This window comes from Genypterus blacodes, unplaced genomic scaffold (genome assembly GCF_046128005.1).
Source record: "Genypterus blacodes isolate CSIRO-AG114 ecotype Tasmania unplaced genomic scaffold, CSIRO-AGI_Gbla_v1 ptg000029l_1, whole genome shotgun sequence".
NCBI lineage: Eukaryota > Metazoa > Chordata > Actinopteri > Ophidiiformes > Ophidiidae > Genypterus > Genypterus blacodes.
The window spans coordinates 2,873,782-2,900,332 of record NW_027466842.1 but is presented as its reverse complement, the minus strand read 5'-3'; the positions used below and the strand labels follow the sequence as shown (position 1 = coordinate 2,900,332).

General features: G+C 46.8%; 1 protein-coding gene across 2 annotated transcripts in view; it reads right to left on the bottom strand.

Annotated features, from left to right (window-relative positions):
- Window positions 1-10,037: 10,037 nt before the first annotated feature.
- ptch2 (patched 2) overlaps window positions 10,038-26,551 on the bottom strand; it is a 28,586-nt gene continuing 12,072 nt past the window's right edge. Inside the window, exons 6-23 of one of the 2 annotated variants that reach the window (XM_076145080.1) lie at window positions 25,113-25,221; window positions 24,899-24,985; window positions 24,660-24,781; window positions 23,591-23,738; window positions 22,294-22,425; window positions 22,046-22,201; window positions 21,828-21,920; window positions 21,610-21,735; window positions 20,356-20,749; window positions 19,723-20,247; window positions 19,065-19,207; window positions 18,757-18,937; window positions 18,310-18,590; window positions 16,821-16,958; window positions 16,278-16,420; window positions 12,640-13,045; window positions 11,987-12,539; window positions 10,038-11,826 (exon numbers count right to left, since the gene is read on the bottom strand). In XM_076145080.1, coding sequence (XP_076001195.1) covers window positions 11,792-11,826; window positions 11,987-12,539; window positions 12,640-13,045; window positions 16,278-16,420; window positions 16,821-16,958; window positions 18,310-18,590; window positions 18,757-18,937; window positions 19,065-19,207; window positions 19,723-20,247; window positions 20,356-20,749; window positions 21,610-21,735; window positions 21,828-21,920; window positions 22,046-22,201; window positions 22,294-22,425; window positions 23,591-23,738; window positions 24,660-24,781; window positions 24,899-24,985; window positions 25,113-25,221 — 3,772 coding nt within the window. In that variant the 3' untranslated portion in view covers window positions 10,038-11,791. Of the gene's footprint in view, window positions 11,827-11,986; window positions 12,540-12,639; window positions 13,046-16,277; window positions 16,421-16,820; window positions 16,959-18,309; window positions 18,591-18,756; window positions 18,938-19,064; window positions 19,208-19,722; window positions 20,750-21,609; window positions 21,736-21,827; window positions 21,921-22,045; window positions 22,202-22,293; window positions 22,426-23,590; window positions 23,739-24,659; window positions 24,782-24,898; window positions 24,986-25,112; window positions 25,222-26,551 lie in introns of both variants that reach the window. The other variant, XM_076145079.1, reaches the window with a different exon arrangement.

The following is a 26,551-nucleotide window of genomic DNA, read 5'->3' as shown; positions in this document are numbered from 1 at the left end:
GGCATTGCCAACCTTTATTTTAGGGTTGTGAAAATATTATGAAAACCAGAATTCATGTTTTTATAGCGGAAGCATATTCACAAAGGTAGAATAACAAATGAATGAGAACGAGACTGTTCCCCCACTACATTAAAAGAAGAGCCCTCAGTGAAAAATTCCCTTTATTCTAACTGCATTCCACATTGGCGTGTTCAAATCCACAACTTGGTATGAAAAACTGTGGAGTGTTGTTTCCTTATCGGCCCACAGATGTGCACGACTTCCCACTAAACGCTGATTCATTTATTGCATTTCATCCATGAGACCGCAGGAATCCTGTGTTTGTTTGTACACATGCTCCTTCGCTTCAGTCCCACCCCCCCTCACCCATGACATCAACAGGCGAGGACAGCTGGAGAATGACCCATAATGCAATTCAGCTTTGCCTTTAGTGTGGGAGGCTTTGGCTTCCTTTTTTTTTTCTCGTCTTGTCCCTTCGCCCCCCGCCCCCACCTCCTCCCCGAGCCTCTCCGCCCGTCTCATCCTCCAAAACTCCTAAACTATACACAAGCTGGACTTTATGTATACACGTTCCCCGCAAGCGAATGCTGACACATGACAAATCAAAGGTCTAATAAACAGCTTGTGCCGAACAATCCCTCCCCCCCAAAAAAAACCCCACCACCACCTCCGAAGGATCAAAAATAAACAAATCCCTGTTGGTTGGCCCGGACAGGCCATTTGGTGGGTCTGTCTATGGATGACTGGGTGGCCCGGGGCTGCTCAGTGTGAGGCCTGGGATGGAGCCACAACTGTTTCCTGTGAGGAGCCCAACCCCCCAGAACTTCTCCACAACTGGCTTGGTGGGTGGTATTTTCCCTCTCCCTTCTTCTCCTCCTTCATCCCCCAAACTTCTACACCCCTCTGCTCGGCTCTACCCTCAAACCCTCGTCCCTCCTCTCTCCTTCAATGCTCCCGGCTTCAAATCCTCCCCCCCCTCTCTCCCCTCCCAGCAGTCAGGCAGTCACTCCATTCTCACAGGCTCAGCTCGGTGCTAAACACTTCCCAAATTGCCTTGTGTGGATTAACTATATAAACTGTGTTTTTTGCTGTATTACTTTTAAATTACCCTTTTATTTGCCCCTGATTGTTCATTTGTGTCTTTTTATGATACTCAAAAAAGAACCCCACATGGCTTGAATCTCACAGAAGATTTGTGGCGTCATGATTTACCATTTTAGGTTGTTGTTGCATTTATGGACATTTTTGTATAATTACATCAAAGTCAAACTTTTTCATTTGGAGAAATTGATCTTCAGAGGAACCTCAGTGGTTTAGCTCATATGCAGTAGATTATCCTTACTGCTATTAAAGTAACTTATAGCCTAACAAAGTTATTAGTGCGTGTGTGCGTGTGTGCATTCTAGTTGCATTTCTGTTATATTTGAGGATATTCATTGAGTTTGTAAATAAGCAGTTACCCGGATGAGATACTAAAAGTTGTTGGTGTGATGTTAGTGAATCCTCCTTCACTCAAACTCTTTGATTACCAACATTACAGGCATCTCTGTCAAACATCTCTCCATGTTCATGCTGATGAGGATTTAATGTTTTTTGAAACCTTCCACCCTGCACATTACATTAACTTCAAAGAAAGCAGAATATTAGGGTGGTGGTTTCTCAATCTGTGGAGCTGGTGGTGGTAGATTTGAGCAAGGAGGGGTCATGTATCTGTTGGCCCTGAGTCTGTTTAACTGTTCCCCTGTTTTCCAGTCATCCAAAAGCATATTTTCTCAGTGTAAAGAAAATTGGCAGTGGCCAAGGCCCTGTTCCCCTATACAGACTAAATAAACATACATGCATACATATAAGTGTGTGTATGTGTATGTGTGTGTGCGTGTGTGTGTGTATATACAGACACAGAGACAGACATGCATGAGGTCAGAACACACTCAATAAGCCACCCAGGAAGGCTGGAGGAGAAGGAAAGCAGCAGGGAGAAAAACAAAGGAGCAAAGGAGAGAGTGAAGAGGAGCAACACACACTGGTTCCTTTGCTCCCGGCTCTGTTCCACGGGCTCATTTGCTTTGTGGTCTCACTGGCACCAATGAAGGTTCATGTTGCAATTCTCTGACTGGTGATATTTCAAAAGGGAAGCACACAAAGATTGATGTACCAATATTACAAGGCAGATAGTTTTTTTTATGATTTGTGAGGTTTTTGTGATCCGTATTTTAACCATTCACTTTCACTTTAGTGTTGGTATGTGTAGTGCATTACGTCATATGGCCAGCAGAGGGCAATCTAGCCACAAACAGGCAATTGCAACTTAATCTTCACTTGGAAATAACAGCTGCAGCAACAATACTTGTTAACATGTGCCTTTTTTTGTGTGCAAATATCAGATTTATGTTCCAAAAGATTAATTTAGACACTAATTCATCAGGATATTGTAAAAACTCTCTAGTTAAGCCCAAACAGAGCAAACGCTGAGTGCATTTGGAACATCTTATTAGTGACATATGAAGATCAACCAAAACATTTCAGTGAAAAATCTCAAGCCCATCAGAAGAAATACTGGCATATACAGTAGATTAAACCTGCTGTCACATAAAATGGTTCGTTCAATGTGCTGTTTATTCACGTTTATACCGACACCACAGTTTGGCAAAGCTGGCAAATTTTACTTGTTTTTTCAACTGTATTTGTTTATTTACTTTGTCCCTGCAGTAAAAGAGTGGCCAGGGTAGTACACACAGCTGCCGGTACAGGAACAGCTTGTCTGGCCACAAAGCTGGACACGTGCAGTAATCACAACATCACTCCACTGACAGCAGTCGGTTCATTTCATAAGAAAAGATTGCAGGTTGAATTTATCATCATTGTAGTGAAGGCAGAGACCATAACAGATCAGCACAGCTTCACTTTTTGCTTTAGGGAATTTATATAGAGTCAATATGCTGTCACCATGATCCACCTGACAGGGCAACTCCTGAATATATTTGTATGCAACTGACATCATAGCTTGAGTTGAGCTTCAGGGCTGAGTTCGTTAATCTCGGGCAGCCCTGCAACTCATTCCTGTTTAATCTGCTCTGGTTATGATTCAGGGCCGGTCCAGTTTCAAAACATTTACCCTCTGCGCTCACTTCCCTCCACCCTGACATGTCATTCCTAAAACCAGCATAAATTAATTGGAATTCTCAAATGAGCCTTAATGTTTTGGGATTATTTTGGTTACCAAAGCGCTCTCTGCTGGTCATCAAAGCTCCTACATGACAGACTACAATAGCTCCCATCATTCACCATTCACTATTGCTTCCTCCTCAGTCAAGGCATTGACTTGAATTAGTATTAGGGGGAAAAAACAAAGTCTAAGTTTCACTATTCTGAGTGACAAATGTTCATTCAAAACAATTTCTCAATTTCACCACTCCAATATTGACGTGTAATGTGATGTAGTCTGACATGTTTTGTGAGTGCCCTACTCAGACATGTCGTACAAGCTGTAGTTTTGGAATACTTGAGACCTTTATGCCCGTACCCAGACACACACAAAACACTAGAGCCCTTGCTCTCTCCGTTTCTCCATTTGGTGTGTAACTGGTCCACAGGGCCGCTCTGTCACTCACAATTTCCCTGTTGCTCTTCATTCATTTTCCTGCTGAAACACTTCGTCCTATAGAAAGCAGAAAATCCTACGCTACTTCACCGCAGGAAAAATAAGTAAAAGCAGTTTTAAGCTCCAAATCTACCCTTCACACTGACAATTGAGTGAAAAAATAATCTACATCTGAAACAAACCTTTATCCGTGACTGTGAAAGTAGCCCATAAACTCTATTTTTGAATTTGGTCTGTTTCTTTTCTACGAACCATAAAGAATGAACGCTGAGATACTGCAGGCCTGCACACGACCTCTTTAAAGGAACTCCAATCAAAACCACCAACCACGAATAGTGCAAAAATGTGTCAGTGAGCTTTTGAAATTAATCCTTAAACCCCACCAGCATTTTTCCTTTTTTTCCCCTCTCACAGCACCCACCACAGAAGTCATATGTTTGCTTGCATAGCGCAGGATGTAACATGTGGTCCCCCCAAGTTCCCAAAGGAAAACTACTCCTACACCCAGAGTTTAACTGCCTCTCCCCAAACCACAGCCATGGATGCATACCTGAGAGGAAAACGTACAAACACACACACAGGATAGATTTCCTCTTTTGTTACAATAGCTGCTTGCAATCTTAAATGGCAGCGATGACCTTTGATTTAAAATGTGAATCAGCGGAAGGTTTCAGGCAGATAACAAAGCGGAATGAGCGCTGTGTGTGTGTGTGTGTGTGTGTGTGCTGGGGAGCTGATGAAGGAAATTGGGAGCAGGTGACCGAGCGGAGGCCAGGAACTCAGGGGTGACAGCTGGTGGACAGGTGGGGAATGACAGATGTGAGAGACGGACCATATCAGCCACATGATGAAAACTAGAAAAATAGGATGTTTGATATCATTGTTTCCCTCATTTAATGCCAATATATTATTAGATCCTTACAAACCTGGGTTGATTTACCGATGCTTTACTGCTTTGCGAGCTACCTACCTTAATGTTGTTTTTATTTTTGAAGCGCTTCAAAAAGTCTTTGATGCCATTGTTTGCCTTTTCTTTTTGAAGAGACAATCATATTAAGCAAAACCACCATCATGCATGGTGTCAATTATAGTTTGAGCTTTGGTTTTGCCTAACTGACTGTGGAGTGGGGCTGAGCCTTATTGCTCCCCGGCCTGCCCCAGTCCTCCTCCTCTCCGCTTCACCACATGAAATGGCTGTCTGTGCCAGCCTAGCGCTGAGCCTTCATTAGCTTTTACTACCCACTTGAATGTGTTTAGCTTTGCTCTCTTTCTTTCTCTCTGTCTGACTGTGTGTGTGTGTGTGTGTGCCTCTCACCCCTGTATGTGTCTGTGTCTGCATATGTTTAATTACCAACCCCCGCCCTGCCTTTGGAGTACCCCACAATGCCATGCCACCATATCATTACACTGTGGCTGCAATTTAAACTCCAGTCACACACACACAGCGACATCTACACACGCGCGCACACACACACACACACACACACACACAGCATCATACCCTGCCTGGCCTGCAAATTGGACAGAGGAGACAGTGGGGGACTGCAAAGACTCGCTTTGGCCCCTTTATACTCCGCGAAAATGGAGTTCTCAAATGGAAACAAGCACGCACATGTACAGAGAGTGAGAGAGAGAGAGAGAGAGAGAGAGAGTAACTAAGAGAGAGAGAGAGAGAGAGGGGGAGAGAGAAAGAACGTGAAAAACACAATGAAACGTAAAGCCACAGAGCAATCCGGCACGGCGCAGGACGGCACATCCACGACTGCGTCTGGTGTTCAAAATGTTATTGTTTGAACTAAACAAACCACTTATAAACACAAGGCCTCTGCCTTACGAGGCTCATATTTAGGCCCTTCTGTAAACAGCAAAGCACAGAATGAATCAATTAAAAGGGCATTACACTGGTTCCTGTTTATTTAAAACATGTTTACACTATACGGGCCCTCCCGCCTGTCTGCATGATTGCCTGGAACTTCGTATCCCTCCTCCTCATGCCACCCCTCAATGGACCCGGTCACGGCCAAGGTATATCAAACACACACATACATACATCCACACACACACACACACACACACACACACCTACACACATGGCGCAGATTACAAACACATTTGTTATTTCGAAGTAAATATTGATCTCCTCCTTCCTCTGTTTCATCAAGAGATGATTAGAAGAAGTCAGTCGGAGCAACAATCCGGTGCGGCGCGCAATCACGGTGCATTACAGACGCATGGAGCACCAGAGCAGCAGCTTTAAGAGAGCTAGACTTAACGCTGACAGCATAGAGAGAAGAGTGAAAGGGCCAGAGTATGAAATGATAAAAAATGATTCTCTGAGGGTTGGCGTCTCATTTGAGCGGATAATATTTCATATTTTTCACCAGATTGAAAGAAATACAGTGTGTAATTGTATGTATGGGCTTCATTCAAAGAATATAGAGGATCACTAAGGCTGATATAGAAAGAGTGTAGAGTCAAATTGACAATAATAAGTACTGCGATGTAACAAAATAAGTTAACTGCACTCTGGGTAAGAGATCAGAGTTCTTCTAAGGAAATGTTTCATTATAGTGCCATCATGTGCAATACTCACTTACTATGAGGAGTACTATGAATTGGGAATTACTATTAATGAAGCACATTTGTTGTACATAAGCTACATCCATGTTTCCATACTTTAAATTATGATCTTTCACCTTATTGAATGGAACAAATAACTGCATATGGATCCACTACTGACACAGAAACAAGTTTGGGATTGTTATGATGCCCCCTGTAGACGAATGAGGGTTTGCTTATTGACTTATTGGCCCATAAATACCTCAGAAAGAGAGAACAGGTTACGTGTGTTTATGTGATATGTCACATGTTTGTGGATTTCAAATGTATTGGCTCATGAGTTTAGTCTGATATGGCTTGTGGACCCGAACTCTAATTAAGATACAGGCGTTCCTAATTTTCAAGCTTTTTTCTGCATCTGTGAACGATTTAGGGGAAAAAAAGTCTTAAAAGGATTTGCAGGATTAAAAACATCCTTTGTTGTTTGTGTCAGAACACGAAATCATCCAAGTGCTGAGAAACACGGAAAAGGGTGTTTCACAATTGTAAGGGCATGAAAGTTGATTCATACTTGTAATTTCTGCAGTAATAGGGGGGGAATGGTTCAAATGTTTTATGTAAAGTTGAGAAATTTGTGTCAGGGATCGAACGAATCGCTGGGGATGAGTTTAGAGAAGTTTAACTTAATAGCAAGTCTCCCATGAGCCTTTGCACTTCAGTAAAGTTGTCACTATAACGTGTTGTGGAAGGGACGCGATTGATTGATTCGAAAGCAAACCTGGGCTCAACCAATTTCAGGATTTAGGAGGGGGGGGGGGGCGCTCTTATCTCCCTGGAGCAGCCGGGTTTTGCTATGGGCTGCAGCTGCTTTTGGGTGGGTGTGTGTGAGGTGAAGAGAGAAAGAGAGAGAGAGGGCCGGTGAGAAGTCATGAGGCCCTCTGCTGCAGCGACCTGCCGGGATTCCTCTCCCTCCTCACCCGATTAGCCACTCCGGCACTGCCCTGCAGTCTGCTTTCTCGCTGGCTTTACAGCTAATTCCCCCATTCTTCTCCGCTGCACTTAAAGTACAAACACACACCACCCCCCTGCTTCACACACGCACATGCCAGCGCATGTTTTTGTATGCACACACACACACACACACACACACACACACACACACACACACACACACACACACACACACACACACACACACACACACACACTTTTCTTTACTAATCAGCCCTATTGAATTCCAGCAACAATGGGCGCTCATCCTTGGGCCACCCAAGCAGTGCACACATACACACACACACACACACACTCACACTCAGCGCATACACACATAACACCGGCATCACCAGATCATGAGTTAGGTCTTTTGTTCCCTGGTTCTGTTTTCTTATTCCCCATTGATCCCTCCTTCACACACAGGTCAGGAGTTGTGCTGTGAGATTGTGTTATCTGGGCTATCAGCTGCTATCAGGGCCCCCACACACTGCAGCCACACACACAAAGGAGGGCAGTAGTTCCTTCAGCCCCTGTGAGACCCACAGTCCTTCCATTACATTGGAGAAGACATACAAGTCTGCAATGTTACACCTTTAGTATGATTTCCATTTATTATCACATCACTTCTTGCTTATGCCACAAAATCGGATCTTTTGGTGATTTGTTCTCTCTGTTTACAGTCTTTGGATGTTTCAAGAAATGCGTGAGAAAGTCAGAGAACAGGTGCAGACAACCAAAACATTGTCAAAAGGTTTTACAGAAGAAGGAACTTCACCCCACCCCCGCTTCACCTCTTCTGTGTTTCCTGGCAAAGTGTGAGCATCACACCAACACGCCGCGCAACTGTTTCAATCTCCGTGATGAGACGTGTCGGTGCCGAATGGAGGAGATAGATTGGACAGATAGAGAGAGAGAAGAGCAAGCGGGCGAGCGAGCGAGAGGGAACATGCAAACAGAAAAAGCTGATTTATGTGATTTCAGCTTAATGTGAAGTCAGGGATTCGTGCTTCCGTCTTCCTTTCATACGTTCACTCTCACTTCAGATTGTTTTCATATTGCTGTCAAAATCATTTTATGGAGCTCAGACACTGTGCAGTGCTGCCGGTGTGCTGGCTTAGATGTGGAGATCCCACTTTCGTCTAACCTCCTCTCCAGGGAGGTCAGAGGTCACGGTCAGATCATCTCTCTGTATGCTCACAGGTCCTGCTGCTGTAATGTCATTATCCTGATTTAAAAAAAATGAAATAACTCTTCTTAACACAAATATAAAACATGAAATACCTACGTTCTGCCTCAGAAAGCTGTAAAGTTATCTGCCTGTTCTTATCTGATATAACCGACTGCAAATATGTCTTATCCCTGTGGAAAACTCCAGGATCCCAGATTGTTTCATATGTGTGTGTGTGTGTGTGTGTGTGTGTGTGTGTGTGTGTGAGAGAGAGAGAGGGAAAGAGAGAGAGTATGAAGGTATGCTGACAAGAATAATGTTCAGGTGTCAAGCATACATTTATTTTATTACAGTAAAATGGAAATAACATGTAATGAAATCATCTTGATGATGTCATTCATCAATGTTTTTGCTTTTGGTGTCACTCAAAATGGTGGTGAAAGCCTTGGAATCCCTTGGTATGGATGTAAATATACGTCCTGTACAGTTTGCTAATATATATGTGTGTGTGTGTGTGTGTGTGTGTGTGTGTGTGTGTGTGTGTGAGTGTGTATGTGGTTTGGTGAGAAGTGGACGTGCATAACAGTGACTTCAAAAGATGGAGGTATCAGATTCAGACGCCGGCTGCTGAGCTCGGTCTGACAAACGAGGAGCTGTTGTGTGGGAAGCGAAGGAATTTACAGCATCTACCTTTCATCTACACAGGTGGGCTGAGTGTGGGTGTGTGTGTGTTTGTGTGTGCGTGCGCGTGTGTGTGTGTGAATGGAAAGGTGAGGAAGTGTGTGTGCGTTTGAGAATGTGGTGTGCACATAGGCATGCAGCCATATCCCGTGTGTGCGCGCGTGTGGGTGAGTGTGTGTGTGTGTGTGACTGTGTATGTGTGTGTGTGCCGGCAGAGATTTAGACAGACGAGTCACAACAATGATCCAGGAAGCCAGTGATCCCAGACACTTTACAGGTGGTTCAATGCTTCAGCTCAGCTTCTCTTTAGTGTCTACAGCAGCACGAAAACACACATTCACACACATTTATCACAGATTACTAGAACCTAAACCACTAAACAAAATCAATACTTGAATCCCTAAAATTCAACAGTTTTACTCCTTTCACTCCTCTTCTTCTCTTTACTTTTATCCTTCTCTGATTGAATGTTGTGCCTCTTTTGGAGGCTAATGAAGTTGTATTCTTGGGAATTATTGGATCCAGATCGGCACTCAGGTCTAATGGGATCTTCTCTGGGCCACATTCCCCTGTTACACAAACTTTTACCAAAATCTACAGATAACTGCTTGGGTAAACCTGCTAACAAACAAACAAACATAAACCGACCAATCAGCAGACACAGGAGCAAACATTCCCATAATCCACTGCGACAGATCACACAGAGACACTGTTTGTTTTTTTTCCCCACTGGATTTATTTTGTTAGTTAAATTCTATAGCAGGTGAGGGAACATAACGGTCACACAAGGGTTTTCTTGAGCATAGTTTTCAGAAGTCACAGTGTTTCAGACATTGACGAGAACAATAAACAAAAAACAATGAAGAAGGAAGGGCCACAAACATGGCGTCGGGGTCAAGATGGTGTGTAACTGGCACATCCATGCACGCCCTCTTCTCCTTCATAGTTCTCCAACTGCACCCTTCACACCAAAAACAAGAAAAAAAAAACAAAAAAAAAACAAAAAAGAACCCTCCCTCCCTCCCATGACCCCTTCACCCCCACATCCAAAAAATGCAAACAGAACAAACTCGGCAACAAATAGATATATTTATATATAATATATATTTACTCTTTAAAAATAGAAGTTCAGTCTAGTGACTAACATCTGTACAAACTACAAAAATAAAATTTTAATATAAATAATTTATATGGCATGACATTAACAATTTTTTTTAAAATCAACTACGAACCAATGCAAGAGCGCTCCCCTCCCCCCTCCCTGTGTACGGTCAGATCAAACTGTATGATGGTGCTTTGCTCATATTCTCTTATAATTCACAACTGCACAGTACCTACGTATGTTTTTCTTCTTTCATATCTACAAAAGAATCCAAAGCTGCCACTTAAAATAAGTGTTTAAAAAAAAAAAAAAAGATCTTTTCCCTGCATTTTAACTCGGCAGTGACGTGACCAATACTGAATAAAAACAACAACGAAAAAAAGCAAATTAAATTAAAAAAGATGTTAAGAATGAAAGAAAAATGTCATGTGGCTTCATTTAAGAGAATTGTTTGAGGAATTAGAAAAGCAGTTGAAGAGCTAAAACACTGAGCTAGTTTATATAACAAACAGAAATAATACCTAGAATTGCAGTGGGTGGTGACATCATATCAGAACCCAAAAGCAGCCAGCAAAAGAAAAGAAAACATGCAAAAAAAATTAAAATCACTCCCTTTGCATTGGATTTAAGAATTCCCTTTCAAAATAAAACATGTAGGTGAACACATTTGTCAAACACAATGTGACAAATCTGAACCTCACCCAACGTATAGAGCTTATAAAGATCAGATCACAGCTCCTTCAAGTAAGACACCCAGATAACGACTGAACGTGAACTATGGACGAGCTGGGATGGAACCAATCCGACTGTTGACACTCGGATAGGGATGCATTCTGCATTTCCTATTCCGGAAAAAGCCACGTTCAACGGTGACAAACAGGGGTAGGGTTAGGGGGGGAACTGCTGTGATTGCGAGGAGACGGGAGGGGAAACATAACGAAGGCACAACGGTTACAGTATCTGCTGTGTGTTTCTCTGCTTGCTTGTGTGTGTGTGTGTGTGTGTGTGTGTGTGTGTGTGTGTGTGTGTGTGTGTGTGTATTTTTACAGTGCAAATATCGACGGAGAGTGTGTGTATTCTTTAAAGTAAAGCCTATCACTGGATAAGCTCAATCGCTGGCAGTGTTAAAGGTGTGAGTGTGTGTGATGATGTTTTGAACAAAGAGGGGGTGAGGGTGAGGGGGTACTGCATTCTTTAAGGCAAATCACTTACAATTATTTTGACGTGTAGCAGCAAAAAACCCAATAAAAATAGAAATAAAACACTGACCATGTATGTTCAATAGGCTTATATCTTAATAACATCTTACTTTTTGTGAACTTTGTTGTTTTTGTTTTTTTACATATAGCACATTTCTTATACTATACACTGGGGAAAAATATCAACCACCCCACAAAAAAAATACTCTTTTCCATCTGAACTTTGACACAAGAGTAGACCCAAGTTATACAGTACTCTTTTAAATAGCTTCCCTCTTTTTTTTAGTATTAAAATATATACTCATAGATTTATATAATTCTTAAAACGAGTCCATTTTTCTTTATATATCCTTGAAATAAATTCTCGTCCTTATGTGAAGTCTATGTACATGAGTTCAGACGTGCGGTGACGCCATGCGACTCCACGGGCGTCCAGGGTGCTCAGGATCAGAGAGTGACGTTGGGGTGGGGGAGCATGTGAGGGGGTCTTAGCAATCTTTGGCTGCCTGGATCCTCAACCCACCTGTAGCAGACAAACAGAGAAGAGAGCAAATTAGGAAACGTTCTAATAGAAATCAAGGAGAAGATAAAAATAACAGAGAAACTGACTCATATTGGGTTGATTCTGCGCTTATGTGTTGTTGGTAAAAATGTAAACTTTGACAATCCAGATGCCGACTTACCATGCGTCTTGCTGAGCTGATGCTCTGTCTGTGCTGCCTCCACGTCTTGAAGCTCTAAAGAGTCTTTCATACATGAAGAAAGGTTTGTTTTGTCGCCACAAGTCCTCTTAGCGACCTCAAAACAGTCTGACTCGCTGTCCGTGTCAAAACCTTCGTGCATGTAGCCCTGGTACGCGGCCCCCGGCAGGCTCGGGTGCACTGCGACTGTTACAGAGGCTGTGGCAGTAACCATGGTAACAGGTCCCCCATTGGAGCCTTGTTGCATTGGCAAGCCGGAGTTGCTACTGCTATAGCTCGACCCTTTAGTCCTGCTGGGCTGGGGCCCTGTGCCGGCCTGAAGCCTGGGGCCGCTTTGACAAGTCCTACCAGGAAAGTGAGCTCTGTTGCTGGGTAAAGGGTGGCCGGGCTGAGCCCGGAGTCTCTGGAAGCCCTGCTGCTGCTCCCGCTTACTCCCATCCCAGCATGAGACCTGCGAGCTGAGAGATGGCTGGCCGCTGGGAGAGGATTCACTCGATCGTTCTTTCCTTCCATTTTCTGTAAACGGCTTCACCACCTGAGAATTAGGAGATAGAGACATTTTACACCACTTGTTCACAACTTCTACTCAAAGAACTTAGTACTTTATTGATCTAGTTTGTTGACATGCAGCGTACCGTGAGCTTGGGGAAGCTGGGGTTCTTGCTGGCCTCCAGCAGTATGTGAGATGTCGTGTTTGGCACGCTGGTGTGTGATGCAATGTATGGACTCCGATCACAGTATTTATAATCCTCCTCCCCGATCCCTGATGTGCTGGTCATCTCAGAGTAATACTCAGAGTCCGATGACTCAGAAAAGGCCTGCTGTTGAGCTGCCCGGGGGTTGTGGTGGCCCGTGTAGTAGCCATGGTGCGTCATCGGTGGTGGCAGAGGGGGTTCGGGGGACGGGGTGGGTAGACGACTGGCATTGTCGACTGGGGTGACCTCTGCTGGAGGGCCCATGAAGGACAGAAGAACCGGCAGAAGAACCAAGCCGTTCAACATCCCCAGAACTGTCAGGATGGCCAACACGGCAAAGAAATACCTGAGGGAGCAAGAGACAAAGACATTTAGTTACATTTAAACATACAAGAAAACACATTCACTGCCTGCAAGCACACATACAAACAGATGAAAACATCCTAACCCTCTCCGAAATAATGAGTGAAAGTAAAATAAAAGTAAAGCGATCAATGCCCACATGTTTCCTGTAAAGATCCAGGCTAATCCTGCAAATTGTTAACTCAGTTGGTGCCGTCTGGATTCTAGTTGAGGTCAGGCAATACCAAAACACCTCTGTGTTTACACTGAGCACGTCTGCCAACAACCTCTCTTCCGGCCTTTTGCCTGCATCTGCCAGATCGCACGCACACACACACACAGACACACACACACAGCACAAGGCCATATGCATAAGCACACAGCCACAGTCACAGTACCGTCCATTTAATCTTGTTTCTTTTGCATCTTAAAGTTTTCGGAATTCGTTCATATGGATTCGGTGTCAGAGAAAAACTATAACTAATGTTGTTTATTTATATTAATATTCATGTTTTAAAAAAGGAAGAGACCACAGTGGGCTGATGATTTATGCAGAGAGAACACGCGCATGAACGTGCGTGCTTACACACACACACACACGTGCGCACACACACACATACACACACTATTAGGCTCATGAGGAAGGGAAGTAGCTCAGAGGCAGAAGTCAGGGAAAGCCCAGTGTTTGTGTATCAAAGGCAGGGGGGCAAATCTGATTCTGCCCTCAGTCCAACTAAAATACGCTTTGATGCCTCCAGTGCTGCTACAGGACTTTCTCTCTGTGTTTTTCACCCTGTATGTATGTATGTATGTGTGTGTGTGTGTGTGTGTGTGTGCGTGCATCTCAGTGGAACTCTGAGGAGGCCAGGGGTGGAGGCAGGCCACAAGAAAGAGCTCCCCGAGAAAATTAGAGAGGACTCCACTTAAACACTAACAGAAAGCAGAGAGAGAGAGAGAGAGAGAGAGAGAGAGAGAGAGAGAGAGAGAGAGAGAGAGAGTGAGATGCTTAACCATCAGCCAGACTTAAAGAGGTAAAAGAGAGAGAAATGATTGGTGGAATGACAAAAACAAACAAACAAGCACAGGAATAACAGCTGCAGCGGTTTCTGGAAGTTCTTATCCTCTCTTCCTCATGGATTATTAGCACTATTATTACCTCTCATCAACTTCAAATCGGAAAAAAAGTCCTATATGTTGGGATTTTTGGGCCCCTCACCCCTCTTTTCCTCTGAAACTTTGTTTATCAGAAGCGAATACACATGTCAACCAAACTGGTTGTGACAAAACACTCCGGGGAGATATTTCCAATTTTGGTTGTCTGGGATCAAACCATGATTGCCTTCAAATAGCACGCAGATCCTCAATGGGATCGCTTGGATTGAATGAAGTCATGCTGGCGTGCGGGAACGGAACACATGAAGAAAGTATGGGTTTTTACAACATAGCATGAAGTTCCACTGTGATGAGCAACTTAGACATTTAAAAAAAAAAGCACCTCTCTCGCTCGCTCGCCTCACTGAGACAACATTCCTAACCGGCACCCCGACTTCACTCAGATGGTAAAAAAAAAAGGAAAAAAGGGAAAAGAGAGTGAGACAGAAAGACCGAGAGTGAGACGTTGGTTAGACCTCCAACAGCGTCTCACTGTTAGGAATTCTGTTGTTTATATAAACTGTAATCTTTTCCATTCGTTGTCAGAGCCTGGGGAATCGTATATGTGTGTGTGTGTGTGTGAGGGTGTGTTTACATGCCTGTACATATGTGCATTTTTCCTTGTGTGTCTGTCTATATGCACACACATGCGCCTCACACATGTGTATTTCTACGCCATGTGTGACTGTGTGTGTGTGTGTGTGTGAGCGGAGCTGGACGGGGCTGGCTGTTTATTCAGTGCATTACAAGGCCAGGAGATGTTTACAGCAGTATATTTATGCTACTCCCCAGCTAGCCAGCTCTGGCTCGCCCCATTCACTCAACCACAGCTACGGCTAAACAAGACCTCCAACAGAGATACTACACTCCTCTGACCCCCCCTCCTCCACCCCCCCTTCCTCCCCGACAGTGCTTTCTCTCACACTTTAGATACCCAGAGTGGGGACCACGACACAACACGGTGATCGGGGGTAGAGGGTGGTGTGGGGGGGGTACGATACAGGAAAAACAAGACGCTTTCTTTCATCCGCGCCCTTCTGTCCATCCCGTCCGACATACGACAGGATCCATTCATCGTCCATCCATCTAACCCACCCACAGAGGCCTCGTATCCTCACAAGAAAGCCACCCTCAGAGTACCTCCTCTCCTCTCCTCTTCTCTCTCTCTCTCTCTCTCTCTCTCTCTCTCTCTCCCTCTCTCTCTCTCTTTCCCTCTCTCTGCTTCTGTCTCTGTTTCTGAAAAAAAGCGGCTCTTTTAATGTAATGGAGGCCTGTTGCAGTCTGTGAGCTCAAGGTTGTGGTTTTGGGTTTGGGCTGAGACCACATTCGGCTGAAAAACATCAAGCTATTCGCCTTTTTTCCACTCTGACCATTAAACAGTGTTAGAAAACACATGCACACACACACACACACACACACACGGAGGAATGGGTTCTGTTGGTGGGCTCCACCAACTGACTGACCTGTTCAAATTTAGCTCCACTTTTAATTACGCTACCCAACACGGAGGACAAGAATGCCAAACGGATGACAGGAATTTTTACAGATTCCTTTGAGTGTGTGTTTGTGTGTGTGAACAGACAGAGAGAAAGAGAGAGCGAGAGACACCACCCAGTGGGTAGCTGAACACTTCCATGTTTACGAGCAGCTGCTTCACACCCTTGATGTCTCCCCCCCCCCCCATTTGTTGTGCTCTGGGGTTGGGGAGATGGATGTGTGTGTGTGTGTGAGCTCAGAGTGACAGTACCAGGTGCGTCACTGTGTGTGTGTGTGTGTGTGTGTAAATAAGGGGTTTACATTCCCACCTGCATGCAACCCTGACCCCTCACAAGGTTTCCTCCTGCGCCCAAGAGAGGCTAGACAACTGTCTTCGCAAACACGCACACACACACACATGGTGTCAAACCAAAACACTTTGGAAGGTAACATATGGGCCATGGTAAGTAAGGACACAATTGCTTCCAAAGTGTGTATTCTCACTCTCTCCCAGAGGCGTGAATGCACCTGACTTGTCAAAATGCTCACACACCAGCAACACACACACACACACAAACACACACACACGACACACGACACACACTCACCTCATGATGAAGTCAAACTCCGACCCTGCCAGCATGAGAACTCCCAGCAGTGTGGAAATGGCCCCGTCCACCACCGGGGCAAACATGTGTTCCAGAGCCACCGCCGAGCGCTTGTTCCTGCTGCCAATCGCTGTCAGGAAGCCCTGTGGCAAAGAAGGAGGAGGAGGAGGAGGAGAAGTGAGTTGGAAATCTCACCGATCACACACACACACACACACACACACACAAACACACATGCTTGTGCTTGCGGCTTGGTTTGGCACGAATAGAATTCCTGCATTTGGTTTTGTTACTACAAGACAGCTCACAAGGAAACAGTTTTGCAGCTGCCAGCAGGAAGTAGGAAGCCAAAATTATGTTTACCAGTAAATCTTTAATCACAGTTATTTTACCTTAAACACTTTCCATTTTAAGCAATAAGCCACAGGGGTCTGTGCCCCACACTGATGTTATAACAGCCAAAATGTTGAGTTGGGCAAAAGACAAAGCGGCGTATGTGATGTGAGGATTTGATTGCTGATGAGAGTGTGAAAGTTGATTTACCAGCGCTATGTGAACGGTGAACTCCACTCCGATGCCCACGGAGGCGATCAGGATGACCACGGGGATGGCGCTCAGCTTGATGCCGATCAGACCCATGATGCCGAACAGCTCCACCGTCATCATCGCCAAGATAAACACCTGACAGACACGGGAAGAAGGAAACTGTTAGCAACTACATCCCTTTGCCTTTGAGACCTTGTGCCTCTTCACCTCACGCGTGTTCGGGATCAAACGGGATCACATTTCCCACCCAAAGGCGAGCACACCCCCTCCCTCCCCTCCCTGCTTTCATCCCAGGGGTGGCTGCAATGATTGACAGCGCCTGGGACAATATGGGACATATTTACGTACATCTGTCTCTATTTGTGGAAAACGGCTTCATTCATTCAAGATCGCAGCCTGTATTGCTTTAAGTCCCGCATTTCCAGTTCAGCATCTAAGTGTGGGGCATTTCAATTTGCTAATGTCTTAATTGTAAATGTGCGACGTTACTGTAAAACCGCAACAACACGGGGGAGAAAACTGCTCCTGGCTCACAAACGCTTTTGATCCCAGCAGGGGCTCAGAGTCTAAACTGGGAATGATGAAAGACGTTTTTACCGCTCGACCACATACAGGCTGGGTGAAACCTTCACAGGCTCCATGCTTGGAAACCAAAAAGTGCATCTGCATGTGTGTGTGTGTGTGTGTGTGTGTGTGTGTGTGTGTGTGTGTGTGTCTCGGTCACCGCTGCGAGGGACAGCTACTTAAATTAAACACATTCCAACTGTAACTGGCACTGTTGTGGTGCTACACGACAGCCCCCCCAATGGTCACAAATATGTGTATGTGCGTGTTTAAGGGGTGTGTGTCTGTGTGTGTGTGTGTTTGTGTGTGTGCTTGTTGGTGTGTGGGGGGGCGATCCCTTGAGGAATACAGATCCCACCAGCTTGTGTGTGAAATGTTTCCCAACCACTTAAGTCTCTCTCTCTCTCGCTCTCTCTCTCTCACACACACACACACACACACGCTCACACCACTGATGGATGGGCTGAGCAGGCCAAGGTCGCAACTGGGCAGATCTGTCCTGTCCCCAAGTCTCTCTCGGGCTCTCCCTGACAAAGGCAGCGAGGGAGTTGGAGGTAGAGGCTTCAGGAGGGCAAAGCCTTTCTTGCTCCTTTGCATTCCCTTTTCTAAGGGCCGGCCCAGCCTACATTAGAATGACAAAGGTCCCTGTGTGTGTGTGTGTGTGTGTGTGTGTGTGTGTGTGCGCGCACTGGCCCTCCGCACAGAAAAAGGGGGCCCCCTAGACAGCATTATTGAGCTGTGCTGTGAGGAAGAAGAGATGGAGGAAGGGGCTAATGATGTTGTGGCAGGATGAGGTGGAAGAAATAAGAGAGGGATAATGCAAGGGAACGGGGAAACATGGAAGAGAAGCGAGACAGGAAGCAGAGGGAGAAGAGCAGAAGATCCATCCGTAACTGGACTGACAGGCCGATCGTCGACTTACAATGATGCCGGCGGTCCAGGGGTTGAGCAGGAGCATGGCGCAGACCAGGAAGGTGCAGGCGAGCACAACGCTGATGGCCAGCAGGAACCAGTGCCTCAGGCCGATGTACTGCTCCCAGAACAGGAAGGGGTATCCGTTGGGGTAGTTGAAGACGCCTTTGCGCCCGAACTCGTCACAGATGGTGCGCACGCTCTCGATGGCCTCCACGAAGTCGCTGGCTTGACGAAGGCCGTTCAGGTAGAAAGGGAACTGAGCGAACTCCAGGGGCTCTGCTGCTGGGACTGCAAAGGGAGGAGAGGAGAGACTGTGTTATTGCATGTGTGAGGACAGTAAACACAGCAAAAAACCCCAATAAACTTGTGCGTTACTGCCCCCATCTGGTCAGGAGTTTGGTTCCTTTGTTCTGTTGACAAAGACCAACTTGGATTTGCTGTTTCTGTTACTTACTGCGCAGATTCTCCCCCGTGGTGTCGTACTTGTCGTGGATCCACTCTCTGGGATGGGGGTAGAAGTTGGCCTGTGAGGCAGCGTAGCCTAGGGGGTCGTTACTGACCCACACCGTCAGGTAGATGTAAAACACCTCCGGGGGGATGAGACCCTCTGCATCTACCAACCGGCGAGAAGTCAACTAGGGAAGATACGAAAAAACCACATTTAGTCACTTTGGAGGAAATGAAAGCTGAAGAGGTGGTTGATGGTTACTTCCTCTCTGATCGCTCTCTTGACATGTTGGTCAGTGGGGTCTTTGCACACACCTGGCTGTAGTTGAACGGTTCTTTCTTGGAGCCTGTCTGGATGAGGAGCTTGTAGGCCAGAGCTCCGTCCTCTGTGCCGTTGCGATAGCTCTCAGCAGTGATCCTGCCAGCCTGCCAGTCAGCGTCGAAAGCAGCCTGAAGACCTGCAGGTGACGAAACACACACACAGGAAAATGAGGATTAACACAAACAGCAATATAAATGTGATGATTTCCATTATGAAATGACTCCTCGAAGGAATTTCCACAATTTTTCAAGGACAACCTCTCTTCAAAGATTCCTTTCTTTCTTTCTTTCTTTGAGGTTTTGACCTGTAAGCTATTACTTCCTCCTGACTGGGCCTCCTGACAGATTCAAGCCCGGGGGGGGGAACATACACACATCACACACCACACACATGCAAAGATAACCTGTGACCCCACAACCCATCTACCTCACCAATCCTGAGCCCAGGTGGATGGGGTGCTGGGAGGGGGGCAAAACAGAGTGACTGAACTTTCTCTCAACTTTCACACATTCCTCAAAGATGCACACATCACTCCACCTCACTGTCCTGCTGCTCTTCCTCCTCTGATGTCATTATCAAAAACACTCAATGGGGGAGAGAGAGAGAGAGTTGATGTGACTTAATATAACATGACTGAAGCTGAACTCTTACCTCTGAGCCAGTCCTGGAAGTAGTGAAGCCACATACGGGGCAGTTTGCTGTCGCTGTCTCTGACCACACATCTGACTGAGTTAAAGGCGTTGTGTAGTTGGACCAGCAGCCTCTGTGAGCGAGCGTAATCAAACCCATCCATGGTCACCAGGTACATGTTGTAGAAGGAGAAGTACTTGAACTGCGCGTTGATGAAATCGTACTCCTTAGTGTCCCGGGGCACGATGTCCGTCAGGTAGAGGCCGTCGTGCACCATGGTGGTCCCGTACAGGCTGAGGCCCAGCAGGCCGAGGAAGAGGACCACCACCACGGCTTTGCTCTTGGGCTTGAGGAGGAGAGGGGCGTACTTGTCCCTGGCGAAGCTGGCCAGGTTCCAGTGCAGGAACGGGAGAGGAACGCACTTCTTGCCCGTCTTGGAGTCCTCCAACTGGGCCAGGAGGTCCCGCGTGGAGCTGGAGGTCGGGGTGAAGAGCTGCGAGCCGTAGGGGTCCGGCACTGAGGTGGAGGTGGGCGTGGGTGTGGCGGCTAGAGAAAGGAAAACTGTTTCAATTCGGAATTCTGGGCAGCAATTTTTTGGGGCATAACGCTTCATTTGTCCAAAAGAACCAAAGTGCATTTGTATTTGTGATTTACCTTGAGGTTGAGACGTTGGACAGACAATAATAGACGGAGGGCTGGTGGAGATCTGGGACGTGGGTGGCAGGATGGTGACGATGTGCTGTCCCGCCGCGTCACACTGGGTGAACGCCTGCACCGTGGTGGTGATCTGGGTGCTGGTGGTGATGGTGGAGCCGGCGGCGTACTGGTGAGCGTGTGTCGTCGTCGTAGACGCCGTGGGCGTCTGCGGTTGCTCGCCGCCGTCTGACAGCTCGTGGGGCGAGAGGTGGATGACGCGGTCGGCGCACGGACTGTACAGGCAGCAGAGGACGTCCAGACGCTTGTCCTCGCGCCTGTGCAGGTCCAGACTCAGGATGGCGGGGAAGATGAGCAGCACCATGGCGAAGTTGAACACGACCACGACAGCGGCCTAGATGGAGGAGGAGAATAGAGGACGTTATGTTATGTTTGTGATGTCGCCCTTTCCCCCTGTCGCACTACCTCAGCTGAGGAGAGAGAGAGAGAGTGAGACAGGTCCACCCCCACCATGCCTCCCCCCTTTTAAGAATTTCTGACCACAGCTCAAGACAAAATCTAAATCACCAGCCAGGAATACTAAGCAAGTCCTGAGGGCAGAGAGACAGAGGGAGAGACTGAGAGAGAGAGAGACAGAGAGAGAGACAGAGAGAGAGAGAGAATATATATTTTGCGAGTCTGAGCAAAACCATCACCCCTCACCACCACCACCGCCTCCTCACCCACCCCAGCCCCTCAAGCTGACATTCTAACTGGCTGTGGTTTCCAGTGTGCGTGTGTGTGTATGTGCGCGTGTGTGTGCACTTCAGACCACCCACAGTTAGTCACAGATCAGAGCAAACCGCCTTGACGGCCCAGTGATATACTGATCCACTCCCTCCTTCTCCCTCTCCCTCCCTCTCTCTTTCTCTCTCTCTCTCTCTCTCTCTCTCGCTCTGTTCATCACTCTCCTTGCTCTGATTATTCCACAGTACACACATGCGCACAGGCACTTGTGCGTGTACACACACTCAGTGACTCAAAGACACAACACACACACACACACACACACAGACGAATGTTGGCCCTGTAGGTGCAGCAGCAATAAAACCGTGTACAAAGACTTTCCTTGCTCTGAATAAATGTCACCTCTTTAAAGTTATCTCTCTCATTTTCAAAGGAGCCTCGGGCCTCACGGTGTGCGATTGTGCGAGAGCGTCTGCGTATGTGTGTATGTGTGCGAGTGTGTGTGTGTGTGTGAAAAACAAAAAGTACCTGCAAAGAGAAAGCTCGCAGGGCAGGGATGGGTACGAGCGCAGCCATAAAGAACGCAATCATGTTGTTGATAGAAGTCAGAGCCACGCTGGTGCCTGTGCGACGTAAACAGTCTCCGGTCCGATCCTGGAAAACAAGCACACACACACACAGATGAGAGGGGAGTAGCGGAGAGGGGTGGAGACGAGAGCAGAGGAGAGGAGGATTGTGTAAGGTACCTTGAAGGCGATATTAGTTCCAGCCTCTGTGAAGGAGTGAGCCAACAGAAACATGTCATCAACACCAATCCCTAATGCCAGGAAGGGAAGCACCTGGGATGGGAAATCAATCAAAGCGGAACAAAGGAATGAATGTTTATGTGCGACATAAAAATCGTGGCTCCGAATACATATAACAATAAAATCCAATGGGAGTTCAAGTGTTCTCCGCGTCGTACCTGTGTGGTGGCGGCGTTAAAGGAGAGGCCCAGCAGGGAGCAGAGACCCAGACCTGCAGCCACGGACAGAGCCACCAGAAGAACCCCCGCCAGCCCCACGGCCCCCTGGGACTTGGCGCAGTCCCACCTGAGCATGGTCACGCAGGCATAGGCCAGCTAGGAGAGCGGAGACACACGTACTTCAAACGTTATACGACATTCATCACATCCGTACACTCAAACGGCTGAAATCCATCCAATATCCTCACCATGAGCAGATATCCTCCCGCCACCCTGATGACGCTGACGTCGGAGAACGACTTCATGATGTCATTGAGGGTAGTGGTGGAGAAGCCGTGGATGGACTGGCTGGAGTTGGTGGGGATGCTCTGATGGACCACCTGAGGAACACACACGACACGTCAATCAACAGTTCAGATTCCTACAAAATTTCAGAAAACTTCCCACTGGAATTCAGTATTGAGCACATGGCGTGACAGTTTTATACGCTACAAAAGCTCCTAGAGGGGGGGCGGAGGAGTTCAGTAAGACAGGTAACACTTCATACGTTATGTCTTCTGATGACAAACACACACCCCCTTTTTTTTTTTGGAGCACACAGTCCAAACCTGCAGTAATGCTTTCTCAAGCCTCTGCAGTTTAGGGCCCCATAACAGTAAAAGCCTCCCGTCCCTTTGAAACGTGTACTACTGTGTGTTCGCATGTGTGTGTGCGTGCGTGTGTGTGTGTCTGTTTTTGCATGTGCTCGTTTCTGTGTGGTTGTGTGCGTATGACAACTGAGGAGTAATGAGCACAGATGCCAGAGGTTGTGAGGTCAAAGGTGAGTGGGATGGGATCACATGGCTGCTCTCTCCACTCAATACCATGAATGGCGGAGCATCAAAGCGTCGCCGCCGCCGCTGCCTCCCGTGTTTATCTCGCTTTACCTGTACGCGCTTGGTCATCATTCACTATCGTAAAAAAGATTAGCCTTTGTTCTTTGATGCGGCGGCGATGTCGTGTGTGTGTGTGTGTGTGTGTTTGGGGGGGTAGGGGGTCTGCTTTGGTTTCCGTTTGAGTCTGTTACCCCTCCTCCCGTCCGCATGTCCCCCTCTTTACTCCCTCTCTCCCTCCCTCCCTCCCTCCTTTCCTCACTGTGGCGGGTGTCAGCTATCACAGCAACAGCTTGTTCCTATAACTAGGGCTCTGACAGAGAGAGATGATTGGCCTACCACACACATACGCACGCACGCACACACACACACACACACACACACACACACACACACACCTACTGCCCTGGTCTGCCCTGCGATTCGCTTTACAAGGCAGCTGAAGACTGATGGAATTCAGGCACGGCAGATCCAAGACTTGCGTGTGTGTGTGTGTGTGTGTGTGTGAGTGAGTGTGTGTGTATGTTTGCCTTCACTGGAGACTTGGAAATAGCTCCTCCTCTTTCTCTTTCTCCTCCTACTTCTTTTTGACTACTACTACTACATGTACGGTATGTGTGTGTATGTATGTGTGTGTGTGTGTGTGTGTGTGTGTGGGCGCACGTGTTCGTACCTCCACAAACTTCCTCTGCCAAGACTCGAGGATGGCGGTGGCTTTGTCTTCGTTCCAGTTGATGTCATGGATCTCGTAATCATCTTTAAAGTGTTCGTACAGCTGCTTAGGACTCATCAACAGGAACATAGTTTGGAGCGCCTCCGCACTGCAACACACACACACACACACACACACACGTTAGTCACATTAGCGATGACACATTTCCCCTGCAAATATGAATTTAATGTCGACTGTTCAGCATCATCCATCTCGAATCTAAAGCTTTTTGTGAATGAGTAAAGGTTCCTCTTGCTTTGCTCCATGTGCGTGTCTGTCTGCCAGTCTAAACAGCTAAAAGCAGGTGGTATCTAATCTGTCTGTCTGTCTCGCAGTCTGCACTCCCAGATGTCCTCAGGTTTTCTTGGCAAAGGCGCGGCGAGCAGCGGCGCTCTATGAGATGTGAAAGAAATGATCATAAATCACATCTGAGAATAAGAATGTGTGTGTGTGTGGCTTTCTGCAAACGGGGGATGGATCCTCTTTCATTCAAGGCTCTGCTGGGCCTGTGTGGGTCGTGATCCAATGCCGTCGCTCCATTTGTATTTCTCATTTCGCCTTTTACAGATCCAGTGGAAGTCAATGGGGGGAAGGAAAAAAGCTAAGTGTTTTGTTTTGCTTCTTCTAAAGAGCCTCGGGTCGGCTTTAGAATCATGTGAGTTTGTGTGTGTTTTTCTCCTCCTCCTTCTTCTTCTCCTTCTTCTTCTTCTTCAGCCCCTTACACAACAAATGTGTAGCAGGGTGGGGGGGCTTTATGTGACTGTCAGTCATCTTTAATTGGCCTATCCTGGACCCGGGTCATGTAGGAAACCGATCCCTCTTTGGTACGAGGCATTCCTAGCATGTGTCTGTTGGGTCATTAGGGGTTACACAGATTCCGCAGTCATGGTGGCTCACTGGTTTACTGCCTGCCTGCCTGCCTGCCTGCCTGTCCTGCCTGCTTGACCACCATCATGACCACCATCACTTTCTTACCTACACACTCCTAACCGTCCTCTACATATCTTAACAACGCACAAACCATACACACCTCAGCAGAGTTTCCTGGCTATTCTTGACCCGCCCACCCAGGATCAGCTCCTCCTGCCAGTGCATGAACTTCCGGCTGAAACCGTGGCAACCGCCCTGGAGATGCCCAGCAATGTCGGGACTCTGAATAGCAGGAGAGCAGAGGAACAGACGGAGAGACAAGAGAGATGTTATATTTACGTATACAGTACATTCCAGAGTGTCACGGCCTGTGTCTGCCAAGGCTACAACTGTGTTTACCTCTCCGTGTTCCTTGTTAGGAGCGCTGAGGGGGCAGTCGGGGTCTGAGGGGTCCAGACAAGGCCTGTTCATATACGCATGGCCCACCTATGGAGACAGACAGGGGGAGGGAAAAAAACTATTGTAGGACATGGAAAAGTATGGAAGTATGCGGATATTAACCCAGTATGCGTCTTGTTCATTTAATCTGTCAGTGTTTAAACGTGTGTCGCACCTGGGCTTTGTCCAGCATCTCCTTAAATCCCTCCAGTGACGTGAACTGACTCAGTTCCTCCATCAGCTTGACTGGATCCAGATTCATCCACTGGATATCCGGCATTCCCCTGGAGAGCGAAGACAAACGTAAACTCACGACCTGAAGTAGAGTGTGTGTGTGTGTGTGTATGCTCGCGTTCCGCCGGGCGACTACAGGACTGCGTATAAACTATCCCCCTCACTTCAGTGTAAATCTGTTGTCCTGGGCTATGCAAGGAAGCTCGCTGCAGATGCTGGAGTAACATAGCGTTTATTATCCTGTTACACGCTGCCACAATGCCTGGGGAAAAGGCACAGTGGCTGCCCCGCTCCCTGCCATTCCTCTACGTCCTACATCGAGTCATAACAATTACCTCTACCTTCCCCAACATCTTGATAAGAGGGAGGAGGGAGGCTGGGATGAAGGTGAGAGGAAGAGGGAGAGGGACAAGTAAAGCCAAAGCAAAGCCAACTCAGATGGATGGCCTCACCTGGGCCTCTGTCCATCTCAGGCCTGCTTGGGAAAAACTTGAGAGAAAGGGAGCGAAAGATGCACGTTTGCAGCGAGATAAAGTCTGAAAGAGGAGAATCAAATAAAAGAATCTTAAAGTATCCGCGCTGTGGGTCTCCTTGCTGTTCCCACATACCAGCTCCCTTTTGCTGCAGCTCGCAAAGACACACTCCTTTATCAGCTAGTTTGTGCTTGAGTGAACCGAGCCTGGGCCCTTTTGTTTTTCCATAGATTGCTGCTCTTTGTTCTGCTACGTGCTCTCTCTCTCTCTCCCTCTCTCTCTTTCTCTCTCTCTCACTCACTCTTCCCCACTCTCTCTTTCACATTTTTTTTTTTTTGCATTCACAACCCGGGCTGAAGTGAAGCAGAAGGGGAATACTGGCTTTTCGTGACCACCCCGAGCTCCCTTTTAGCTCCGCAGGGTAAAAAAAAGAAGAGTTCAATGAGAAAAACAAGAAAAAAAACGATCATTAAATAACAATAACAGACAGTCAACAAGAGCATTTGGAGGATGCTTGAATCATCAAAGACCCCCTTCTCCCACTCTCCTTTTACACTTGACAAGCCAACTGGGAGATGCTAAGGATGTGAAAGTCCTGTTTGTTTCCCTCTGTGCAGATTTGTCATGCAACATCCGCGGTCAGTTCGACACAGAGATATAAACAAACAAGTTTGTTTGCAAAGACACAGCTGCCGGGATCTAAACTCATCTTTTATAAACGAAATGAGTCGATTGAAATATCACTTCTGGCGACCTCCGGAAAAAAAAAAAAGAGGAAAGAAAAGGGGGGCTCGCTTATTCAGTGACTCAATTTCTCAAGAGAACTTCTCTCTCCCCGATAAAAGAGGAGGAGAGGAGAAAAAAAAAATGAATCTGCGAATGGCCGAATCCGCCCAGACTCCACTGT